Source organism: Crocodylus porosus, unplaced genomic scaffold (assembly GCF_001723895.1).
Source record: "Crocodylus porosus isolate Cpor-Errol unplaced genomic scaffold, CroPor_comp1, whole genome shotgun sequence".
Taxonomy (NCBI): domain Eukaryota; kingdom Metazoa; phylum Chordata; order Crocodylia; family Crocodylidae; genus Crocodylus; species Crocodylus porosus.
Window position 1 is genome coordinate 21,059,223 of NW_017728918.1, and position 12,855 is coordinate 21,072,077.

Below are 12,855 nucleotides of genomic sequence, written 5' to 3' on the forward strand. Positions count from 1 at the left end.
CGCTGCTGGCAGCACAGCTGGTATGGGAGTCCCAGTGGCAGCAACAATTCTCACCACCCCTCTGCCAGGTCCTGCCCATACCTATAGGCCCAGGCTGCAGCCTCATGCCCACTGTGGGCCCACAAATCTGGGAGGCCACATGCCCCCCATATGTCCCCCCAACATGTCACCTATGGCATTGCCTATGAACAGACACCACACCCTTTAGCCCCACATACCAAGCCCCTCCCACACATACTCCCCTATCCCACACACTGGGGGTGAGGGACAGTGGTTTGGGGGAGAGGGGTGCCAGGATTGAATAGGGTGGGGAGCTGTGAGTTGGGAGCAAGGGGCACCAGCAGGGATAGTGGCTGCAGGTCAGGAGTGAGGGGTACCACTGTGGGGCTCTGGCTTGGGGCGAGGCACTGGCATATCAGGGCTGCTCAATGCCACAAAGCGGCAGGGAGGACAGCCAAAGCTGTACTTGTGTCCTAGTGAATGAAGGCGGCTGGGGGAGCTCTGATTTCTATAATAAAAAAAAGTCTAAATATGTAAGTATTTAGAATGTATTTTATTATAGAATATATTTATTTTGTTATAATAATTGAGGCATTGGGAAGCTTCCTAATTGCTTTAAAATTGTAAATGTATCAATACAACATTGTGTTCAACTGATACCTATATATCTAGTAGGATTTAATTGTGCTGAAATGCTTTTTTTGCTACCCCTTTAAATCAGAGAATTTGTGATTTTTAAATGTAGAAAACCAGGATCCACGGTGAGTACCAGCGGCTTACCTTAAAAATGTAACAGACAATTTGAAACATACAGATAAAAAGTTGATCTTCTCTCTGCTCCCTAAACACCTCCCAGTTCCCATCTTCATGGGATGATGAAATGTCACTATAAAAGTTTCACTGTTCTTATTTTCTGACTAACTTTTGCTGCTTCTGGTTCCTCAGGATAATGGAGGAAAATATGTAAAACCCTTGATGTTTTTCAAATGTAGCTTTCAGGGGAAGATGTCTGTTGTTCATTTAGTGTTTCATTTAATGTTCTAGTTAGCTCTTTGGGGCAGGGGCTGCTTCCTACTTTGTATTTATACAATGCTTAATGTAATGAAGCCATGATCATGATTGAAGCCTCTGGGCAATAATGGTATATAAATAATAATGTATGAATAATACTAATAATGATCAAACACTGTACGATTCATTTTCAGCTGTCTGTGGATGCCCGGGTAGACATGACTAAGAAAGCTATTAAAGCAGTCAAACAGATCACTGAGAAGCTTAGAAAAAAAAATTTTGAAGAGGCTGTGGAAGGCGCTCAAAATATCCTCCTTCCTTATGAGGATGCTCTGAATCATCTGCAGCAGTCTCTGGCTCATCTGGAAACACTCAGTCATAGTTTTATCATTGGCCTGAAAAACAGTGAGCAGGTAATGATAAATTAACGGTAACAAATGCATTCAGGTGTATTTTAACATGTATTTGCTTTCTGTCTCTGTTCACTTTCAAGTTGTAGCAAGGGTTTTGATTTGATGAGTTTTTTCTGAATCTAATACAGTGCCTATTCTCTTTCACAGAACTTAATGTTAAGTGTAACACTTGAACACATTTCATTATCCTTTGTAACAAAAAAAAAAGATCTAAGGCAAACAATAAGTTGTTCCTTAGTCAGGGAAATTCCTATGGTAAAAGATCAGTCTAAAGTTCATACAGCAGTTAAATAGAAGGCTTCATCTTTATATGCACGTATAATACAATGGAGCACCTGAAATTAGCAATTTAATAATAAGCGTTATTTAATTATAGTGTTATCCCTACTCCCCTCCATTCCCCCTCCTCCTCTCAAAAAGTGCCTCCTTTAATTTATTGGACAGCTGTACCCTTCAAATAGTTTCATCATTACATGCAAGGAAAATGCATTTATTTGCCTTTTTATTATAAATCTATATAACCAAGTCAGGTTTGAGTTTGCCTCTCATCTTCTGCAAATTAGTAAATTCCATTAAAGTTCCTACACTAAAAAGAGCAACATGAGGTTTATAATGAAACCTGAGTACAAGGAAAACATTTGTTCTAAAATTACAATAAACAGTAATGGTTTCTGTCATATTTAGCACGGTAAATTTTACAGCACAGCTTTTGTTGACTTCTTTTTAAGATTTTAAAGATCTTTGAAATTTTCATACTGAAATGTTAAGCCATGCTAGACAGTGAGATACTGAACCATAAATACGAGTAATGTTTAAAATTTGTCTGTTTACAGGATATACTACAGAAGTATGGCCAATTATATGATCTATCCAGGTCAGAGAAAGAAAAAATTCATGACCAGGCAGTAACTATGTGTTTAGATGGTCAGCCTCTGAAAATGATACAAAATTTGTTAGAAGTGGCTGTTGGAGATCTGGGACTCTCTACCAAGGACATAGTACAGTGTGCTGTAAAAAAAATTGTATGTGTGTTAAGGTAAGTTAAACTGCAGCAGTTGAGTCAAATAAGATTTGCAAGGCTTTGTCTTGTTTTTTGTTTTTTAACACAAGTACTTGTTTCTTTCTGTTCCAAGATGGTTGAATTTTGTAAGGACCAAAGCAGTAACAAATATTAGAAAAGTTTATTGGAGGCATTGGCACCCCCTGGCATGCATGCTAAACGTGGGATGTGAGGCCATTTTGCTTGGCACGCTGCGGCCAGCCCCGTCTCCAGGTAGCTGCTGCCAGCGACAGAGCCCCAGCTGCTCCCGGCAGGGCTTACAGCATCCTAACCTGCCTGCCGGGAGCAACCCAGACTCCTGGCTGGCAGCAGCTCCCCAGAGCCAGGGCCACGCACACCTCGGGGCGAACAGTGGGGCAGCGCAGCCTGCCCCAAGGTGCCTGTGCAGTCGCCACCAGCACAGAAGTGATGCTGGAGCTATGCAGCCTGGCACAGCTGTTTGCAGCCTGCTTGCTGCAGCTGCCTAGAGCCCGGGCTGGCTACAAACAGCTGCACCGGGCTCATGACCTCTGTGCTAGGAGCAGGGGAGAGACTAGGGCTGCGCTGTCTCAGGCCCCTCCCCCACCGCCCTCTCCGAAGCGCACTTCCACATGCTGGTGTGACGCTGATGCCGGAGCCCGGCACTGCTGTTTGGAGCCTCCCAGCTGCAGCCGGCTTCGGCTCCCAGCAGACAGCTCCTTCTCAGACTAAAATCGGAAATTCCTGCCTAGGGGCTCTAGCCCCTCTACTTAGGGTCAAACTGATCACCATATTGGGGTCAGGAAGGAATTTTCCCCATGGTTAGATTGGTATGGGCTGTGGGGTTTTTTCCTTCCTCTTGCAGTGGAAAGGTTGGCCCCCTGCCTGGGGTCTCTTGAGCATATATTGGCAACTTTTTATAGAAGCAGGACTTCAGCTGTCATGATTCCCCCGCTTTATCTGTGGCAGGTTATGCCTGTGTTGTGTCAATGTTGACAGTAGCTTTTTGTAATTTAGTTTATGGACTGTAGAGGATGGTTTGGATAGGGATGATCCTGCCTCAGGAAAGGGATTGGACTAGATGACCTCTGGAGGTCCCTCCCAGCCCCACTTTGATTCCCTCTGATTCTAAGAAAAGCTAATGCTGTTAATTGCAAGATATGTCATTAATGAGTAAGACCTCTTCAGAGATGAAGCACCTCTACAGCCTACACTGAGACCTGATGGGATAATACCAGGAGCCCTGTATTCGCTGTCCTTAGCAAGAGAAAATTGTCCTCCATTCTGTACTATTGTTTCTCACAGACATTTTTTATCAAGTTCTATCAAGTTGTTGTTCACGTTTTGGGCCCAGGATATCTAAAACATCATCTAAACCTCTGGAATGAACAGTGTCACTCTCAACACTCCTGGAAGGGTGTAATTTTTCAGTAAGGGTAAGAGAAATTGACTGCTTTGCAGGAGCTGGTTCAAGATACTGGACTGAATTCTTTCTGCAAAAGTTGAGGGTAGTCAGAAACCTCACCTTCCATTCCAAGTCCAGGCACGTTTTTGTCAGTTTGCTTTCAGTACTCTGAATTCTAAATAACATGTATACTGTACCTGCAAATAAATAAGCAAATCAAATCAAAGAGAAACCTAACACTATGAAAATGAGTTCTCTACACATATTTCTTCCCCTGTAGAAAAGATAAAACATCAAAAATCTCAGTGCTAATTAATGAGTAATGTAACACTGAAAGTTGCACAGAAAGGATGATCATGGAATAAAAACCTATACAAGATAGAATAGTTTGCCCCTGCTTGAGGTAATATGGAACATGCCAACAAAATACCCAGGGGAATTAAAAATATTTAAAAAAAACAAACTTCCTTTTAAATAGAATAAACATTTTTACAAAAAGCTGTTGCCTGGCATCTCTTTAGCCTGCTGACACTGATGTCACGGAAGTGAATGGAATTGGATGCGTCTCAGTCATGCACCACTACATTAGTATTCAAGCTAGTGCATGGCACAAATCGAAACTTACTAACCACATCATTTTGTGAAACTCCTGTGTATTTCTGTGTTCATTGGGAAAAAAATGTAATTATAAAGAAGAAAATTCTTCCTGCCTGCGTGGAGTACCAAGCTTAAGAATTCAGTAAATGTTACTTTTAAAAAGAAAACTCTTAAGGTTTTGTGCATTAGGAAACTTTGGGCGTTTATAAGAAATCAGATACATGCATTGTCATGGTTTTAAATGGACTTGAAAGAAGAGCATGTTGGAAAATGGGGAAGTTTAAATGTATTGGGGTGGGTATTTAATTTTGAAAATGAAGGCAAGGGAAAACGTAGTGTTTAGTTGCCCAGTTCTGGGTTTTTAATGATGATAAGGAATGCCATTGAACCATCTACCTATAAATTCAGTAGACTTCGTTGTGACAAAATAGGTTTCAGGGAACACTCCAGAGTTAAACTGAGATCTTACTGCAACCATAATAGAAAACAAAAATCTTTTTTTTACACCTACAAAAAAAGTTAAAAATTCAGATTTGGTATAAAGCCCATTCAAAACATTTAGGGGTTTTTTTCATATGGAAAATGTTTACTGACTTTTACAGAGGAGACATCTATAAAGATTTCCTTTGTGGAATATCTCCCTTTTCTCTCACTTGCTTAGATTTTTCTTGTTAAATATATACATCATCCCCACTTCCCCCCATAAAAACACCAGATTTCTCTCATACATGCCTCCTAGAAAAAGGAACCGGTTTTAGGACAAAATATATAAGTAGTCCCCTCCCAATTCTATATATGTATATTTGAGTTAATTCCATATCAGTTTAGAAGAACTGTCAAATTCTGTCAGATATTTCAATTTTCTTACTTTGTAACTAGTTCTACTTCTCAGAATTTAGTTGGGAGTCTCTTTTACTAACAGTATAATCTCCTCCATAGAATTTTATCTGCATATTTCATTTAAACCCTGTCACTGACAATTTTTTGGGTTAGCCTATGGAAGTTGTCATTGTCAATAGATATTAGTTGCCTCCCAGCTCTTTCGTACATTTACAAAATTGGTAATGTTTATAGCTTAGTTGAGTTATATAGGAAATATTTTATATCTATTCTTCAGTAGCACAATAAGCATCAGAAAGCAAGACCCTCTCTATGGCTGCCATGTAGTTTTATAATAAACTTGAATAACTTTTGTATCCCATCTCAGAAGATCATTTAGCTAGGAACTCAAGATACATAAGATGAGCTGTCTTCCATGATTCTTATATGTCACAGAACAGCATATTATAGATTTATTTTACCTGAAGTTCTTAGGTCTTCTGAACTCATACATGCAGATGAAAGAGCATAGGTCCAAAGTCAACTCCACCTTTAGATGGGCAAACAGCACGACAACTAGTTCTCAAGTGGTATTTCAGACCACTTTAGCAAATAATTGAGCTTATCCCACTCAGGAACACATGTAACTCTAGTGCATTTAGGACTAGCAAGCAGGAGACCCATGTCCTGGGGTTCCCAGAAAGTGTTTGAATTTGTATCTCCCACATCTCAGCAAAGTGCCCAACTACTAGGCCAGGGGTTGTCGACTGTGTGTACACATACCCCTATGGGTACTTAGACAAGTCATAGAGGGCATGTATGGGCAGGCTGGGGCAGAGCATGCCTGGTGCATGGCAGCAGCATCTTCCCTGGCGTATTCACCTCTTACTCAGGGGAGGGGGAAGGGGAGGAAAGCACCAGGAGCCGCTGACCCAACACAGCACATTGCAGTGCTTCCCCACCCACACCCGTTTGAATGGCAGGGGGTGGGGGTTGTGCCTGCCCCAAGTGGCACATGATTGGCTGGGCGCAAGGCCTGTCAGCCGCCCGCGGAGCCATGACCGGCTATAGGAAAGTGGGGCAGCACACAGCTTCCATTCGGCTCCCCCTCCCAGCGCTCCTGCTGCGCACACTCCTGGGAGGGCATGAGGGATGTGTGCCCTTGGATCAGCACGTGGGGAAGGATGGGCTATGGGCTACTGCCAGCTGAGGCCAGGACAGTGCTGGGCTGTTTCTGGTGAGAGTGTTGGGCCCGGCTGCACTGGGAGGAGTTTGGGGTGGATTAAGGCTAATTTTAGGGTGGCTGCAGCCACCGCCATAGCACAGCCTGGCCCCCTATGCCACCAAGAAGAGCCACCCCACAGTGCAGAAGGGAGTGGGGCAGAGACGAGTCATTTACCCCTGCCTCTGGACCTCTTCCCTCCTGCACTGTGGGCATTGTCGCATGATCTGGCCCAGCTGGGTCACAGGACAATCGGAGCCTAGTAGCTCCTCCAGGGCACAGTGTGGAGGAGCACGTGCCCCCCCCCTTGCTTCCCTTGTGGTGCATGCAGTGGCAGGAGCCAACCCCCCTTTCCATTCCCCTGAAGGAGCCACAGGGTTCTGATTGTCCCACGACCTGGCCTGGCTGGGGCCCCATTCACAGTAAATGAGGCCCAGGCCAGGCCAGGTCATGGGACAATCCCCACAGTGCAGGAGGGAGCAGGCCAAGGGCAGGGATGAATGACTTGTCCCTGCCCCACTCCCTCCTGCACTGTGGGGGGCTCAATCCACAGCCCCACTTTCTCCCTCACCACTGAGTGGGGGGGCAGATTGAGGGCCCTGCAATGAGGGAGAGAGCAGGGCAAGAGCAGGGACCAGGGTGAGTGGGGCCCCATCTCTGTCGGGTGGTGGGACAAATGGAGGCTTGGGGGTGCCCCACCAACCGGCCTGGCTGGGGCCCTACTCACCTCAGCCCTGTTCCTGCCTCTGCCCCACTCCCTCCCTCACCACAGGGGCCCCGATCTGTACCTCCCCCATGGCCCCTTTCTCCACAGACTTACCTTTTGAGGGGGTTCACACGCATACGCTCAGCCCCCCCCATATTTTTTTTCTCCCTCCACCTATGCAATGCCTGTCCCAGCCCCATTCCCTCCCTCATCATGGGGACTTCGATCTGCCCCCGTTAAACAGAAAAAATTATGAAGGAGTACATGAATTGAAACTTTGAAACAAAAGGGGTACACTTGTTAAAAAAAGGTTGAAAACCCCTATACTAAGGTATAGCTAGGCAGGGCAAAGAGGAGCCTCTACTTTTTCCATAGAAGCTGAACCATGGGGGCAGCCAAGAAAAGAAGATATATGGGTCCAGAAGAAGAGCAAGCCACAGGGAGTCTGGCTGTGTGCCTATGGGAGATGAGGATTACATAGCAAGAGAGGATGCCCTGGTTTCTGGCCCACCCTGCATCTGCCCTGTTGCTGTCCTCTCAGTTTATCTCATGACTATTAAATGCAAAACTTAGAAATGCCATTGGGTAACTGAAGTTACCATGTAATTAACTTTGGAGTACCTGGTAGAAGGTAGAGCAGAGTAGCACCTGTCCAACTGGTTCAGAGTTATGAGTTTTCATAGACAACAATCTACTTACCTACCAAAGCTCATGCCTCTCTGAACCAGTTAGTCTTCAAGGTGTCACCCTGCTCTACATTCTGCCTGACCTCACACTAACATAGATAACCACCGCTGTGCTCACTGGAGTAACTAAACGTAGCAGCCCAAGTGCTACTATCTGGCTTAACTGGGTCTTGCATTTGGAGCATAGTTTCATGCTCACCTGGCAACAGGCAGGAGAAGCTTGATCAGACTTGGCATCTAGTCTTATTTACTGGGAGAGATCATTTGTATTTGGAATAGTCAACCCCAAAAAGGAAATTAAGACTTTTCATTGTCTCTCGGCCTTCCTGAAGGATGGCAGACAGTAGAGTTTAATAATTTAGGAATGTCATTTTTATAAAAATGATATTAGCTCTTTAACATTGCAATTCACAATTTCTCCATAGGATATGTTAATGTTCCGAGTATAAAAAGGATGAATGTAAGGCTTGGAAAATAACAAGGCATCGAGTATTTTGGTGAATAATGTAATTAGGCTAAAATATTTAGTTGCATTTAATTTATTCTCCTTTTATGTAATTCTTTGTAATTTTTTATTGCTCTTGAAGAACTTTTTGATTAAATACATGTCTTTTTTTGCATCTGAACTGAAATCAAAATGAGCCTTTACCAATTTAATTATGCCAGACTCGTGCAACATTCACCTTAAAGCTCCTAGGTATTTTTTTATTTTTTTTTAAAAAGGCACATAAAACACCATATAATCTATGTGAAGAACTAATGTACCATTAATTATGTTTGTTTCTGTCAGTAGTTTCTGACGATTTTGCTGTTAATTAGTTAGGAAACAAGAAAGCTATAGTTGTTGTGAAAACTTGACAAATGATTCTGTTTGTCATGTAGAAGTCTTTTGAATTGTGATTATTTTTTTTTATTGCCCTAACTAATTTTTAAAGTACTACAGATAGCATCAGGTTTTTAAGATGAAAAACACTGGTTTCCCATCATTCATTTATTTAATAAATTAACATTCTTTTATTATAGTTAATAGATTGAATTTCAAGTTTGTTTTAAAATACTGTGCCACGGATAACTAGACTTTACTCTTTAACTCCCCTGTTTGTCTGATGGGATAATGCTTGCCTTTGCACAGAACCCTTTCATATGATAACCTTAAAGCATTTCACAAATATTAATGAATGTAAGTATTGTTTCTGGTTTACAGATTGGATAACCAAACCACAAAGTTAAGCCCTGGGTTTTCAGAAGTATGCACTAATGGCAGGTGTTTCAATGTCCTTTAGCCCACCTTGAGCTTGGTTCCCAGAGGTGCTGAGTGTCTGCATTTCCAAATGGAGTTATTTAGGTTATTTAAGTTGAAAAATCAAATCCTGGAGGTGTTGTGAGCTTTCCCCCACCCCCAGTTCTAAGGCAACAAAAATGGGTTGATATGCCATTTCCTGAGCTATACAGTTTGGCTATCTACAATAAAGGTATATTTAAAATAACTGGAAATCTAAATAACAGGAAGTCCTATGGAAGAGCTGGAAATAGGACTTATATCTCCTTGTTCCTAACCTTGTCCTTTAACCACAAAATGACCCCCCCCCTTTCCCAAATCTTTCAGACAACCATCTTTCATTTCCTTGAGAGTGGGTTTTTTATCACTCTTAGAGCTGTTACTGTATATTTGATGTTAATAGTATAACAGAGTAAACTTTTTTCATTTTACAAGCTTGTTTGTAAAAACCTAGCAGTTTGACAAGAGGGAAAATTTGAAGTTTGCCCATAGTAAAAGCTTCCGTAATATTAAGTTTAAGCTATCTTGACCATACCGGGGGGGGGGTTGTTTTGTGGTGTTTTGTTGTGTTTTTTGCTTTCTTTCTTTATTTTTTTAATCAGATTAAAACAGGCAGCTATATACAAAGCTGTTCAGTATGTTCTTTATTACTTCTCCAGCTTTTTCAGAATACAGACTCCTTCCTTAGATTTGCTACATTATAAATGCTTCCATGGATACATCAGGGATCCATCTGTGTGATGGACCCAAGGTAGTCTATGAGCTCCTCAGTACAAAACGTTCTTGTAGTTCTGTGTTTGTACATGGCCTCGATGTAAAACACCTGTTCAGAAACTAGTCCATCAAACCACTTCTTGTGTCTTCTCAAGATGTGCAGTTTGATTCGTCACTGTCAAGTTTCATAATAGCTACACTACACAAATAGTTGGGGGGGACTTTTTGGCAAGTTGCCACAAACTAGGATCCATGTTCTTTAGAGTGCCACTCCAGTCCCCTTTTCCTCCTTGATCTGCTGCTCTTATTTCTGCTCCCTGACTTGTGCTTCCTGTCCAATCTCCTGCTTTGCTTTCTGTTCCGTGCCGTATGTGCTGGCTGCCCCTCTGTTGCACACCACACACACAGGCTTTCCATTCCAGTTGTGGCACATATGCTGTAGGTTGGGTACCCCTGCTGTAAAGTGTCAGATTGGTCCACAGATGAAGAGGGGCACTGAGTGAGTGATCTGGTGGTTCAACATATCCTTCATCATGTGCTTGTTTAGTGTTTTTGCTCCTGTGCTCAGGCTCGTACCTTTGGTCAGATCTGGCATCAGTAAGGATTTTCCACTTGGTCAGATTTACAGGTACCTTGGATTTTGTTCTGCTTTCTTTGTTTGTTTTATTTTTCTCTGAATCATCATAAGGTGCAATTAGTATCCAGGAAGCATCCGTTAACATCATGCTAAGCACCAATTAACAGCAGAAACCTTCTATGTAGAAAATCCACTTAGGTTTCTAAAGATGCATGTCCATGCTTTCTTCAAATGTCACCTGTGTCACCTCTCAAAATCACCTGATTTGTCTCTTGGCTAAAACAAACATCCCACTGCAATAACAGAAATCAGATATTGGCAGAAACTTTCATAATTGTAAAGAGTAAATGTGCAAAGCCTTGTAGTTAGTCCATGCATATTCCATTATCTGGTATCCTATAGGTTATGTTACCTTTGGCAGAGCAATCATTGAGGCTTTGACATGTATTCATATTACTAAGGAATCATAATTCTTAAGTGCAGCAAAAGGTTGACACATAGTCTAGCAATAGAATAGCTTTACTATGCTGATGAATTGCAGGGAATGTGCATTTGTATCTCTGGCTCCTGAGGCATCTTTGGCAAGCTGTCTAGCATCTTTAGTTCAACAATTATGAGCCCTAAGATAGACAGATCTATTGATATTCTAGGTCAGCCTAACCATCATTGCCCTTTTATGATTTGCATGAAAAGACCCTGAAGTCTTTATTAAAGTGCTAGTGTAATTCATTTTTCCTCTAAGAGTTCAGTTATTTGTCAGGCTTATTTCCCTAGACTTCATAGCAAAAGATTTGCGCTTTCCTTCCATGAGACAAATGTGTAAACACTGAAACTTTCATCATTCCTGCTTTTAACAGCTTTTGAACACTAGAAAAATCTGTGTCCCAACTGTAACTTTCCTGATGAATTACATGATTTAGAATTACCATCTTGATTCCTGCATGATACTTGGAAGGAAAATGTGGTGACGATTTATGCAAAGCCTTCAGTCTATTTTGTCTGTGTTGGCATAATGCAGTATAACAACACGCTTCAGTAAGAACTATTTTCTGAACACCTTGGTAGAAAGTGTTTTTTCATGGACCAGATTTTAAATGAACCCTCTGAGGAAAGACAAGTGGTCTGGTGCATTTTAACTCTCTGGCTTCTTTTTTGTTAGCTGCATTTGAGTTGTTTAGTTATTTTTCTCATGTGCTTTTTTCTCCCCTTTCTTCTGTTCATTACTTTATATTATGACACAAAGATAAGAGGAACAAATCAAATAGACAACTTGAAAATTACTCTGATCAACAAAAAGTTTACACATGGCCTGCAGTTGTGCTGTCTGGATTGAACATTAAGATTCAAGAAAGTTTTATTCTAAAGTAGCCATGTTTTGTATAAACTGATTTAATTCTTTTTGACAGTGAGGATAATGTTGCTTTGACTTCACTGAAAGATCCACTTCAGGTCCTAGAAGGCGTTGTTTCGGCTGTCCATGCAAATGTGGAAGATGGGTAAGAGCTTATATTATGTGATTGGCAGGAATCCCTTGGTTAGCAGTATACAAGATTATTTTTGCCATGATTCTATAGAACTACAATATTGATAATGTTATTTTCTTGCCCAGGTTTATGTAATGTCTGTGCAGGTAAATATGGATAATTTGTCTTTGTAAGTATGATTTGTCGTGCTGAATCAGGCACTCCTCAGTGTTATTAGTCTGGTACTAAATCAAAGAGTACTCTGTATTCTGCAATGCGCTGCAATGACCAAACCACATTTTCTCTAAAGATTAGAACAAATAATGATATTACCAATGGCGATTCCAGCATTTGGTTGATAAAGCTCCTCAGTAAAAAGGTAAATTTGCATCAGGCTGTAAAAGTGGCAGAATTGCACTGAAAGCAGATTCCAAACCCTGAAGTCTACCGCCATAGTGGCCTGGGTTCCATGTCCTGTAAGTTCAGCGCTTCAAAATGTTGACAGTTGTATGCTTAAAAATATAGTGAAGGTGTTTTGCCTCTCCTCCCCCAACTGTACTTAATTGTTATCATTCTCTAATTGTAATGATCCTCATTCAGTGTGTGTAACATTCACACACATCCAGTGTACATCATCAAAGCTTTATCCTAGCAATGGAGTAAATAATTGGAATTAAGAAATTAATTGTTTTCCATTGTAATTCATAATGAGTTTCTTGCCTGTAGTTATTGTAACATAACATTGTAGATAAGCAACCCAGTTCAGTGTCATCTTGAATTCTGTTATTTTCTCTGCCTTTGAAATGAGCTGCCTGGAGTCCTTTAATCTGAGTACACCGTTAACCTCATGGTGTTAAAATGATAATCAGGTATATAGATCAATATGGCTTCTGATACATTTACAGTTACAGTTTTGTTTTCTGTTTATGACTTAATTTGAAAAAG

At 41.5% G+C, this 12,855-nt stretch overlaps 1 protein-coding gene across 1 annotated transcript in view; it reads left to right on the forward strand.

Moving 5' to 3' along the window:
* NBAS (neuroblastoma amplified sequence) overlaps positions 1-12,855 on the forward strand; it is a 364,123-nt gene that overhangs the window by 286,304 nt on the left and 64,964 nt on the right. The window contains exons 45-47 of the mRNA XM_019538135.1: positions 1,206-1,424; positions 2,258-2,460; positions 11,854-11,943. Of these exons, the coding sequence (XP_019393680.1) occupies positions 1,206-1,424; positions 2,258-2,460; positions 11,854-11,943 (512 nt within the window). The remainder of the gene's footprint in view (positions 1-1,205; positions 1,425-2,257; positions 2,461-11,853; positions 11,944-12,855) is intronic.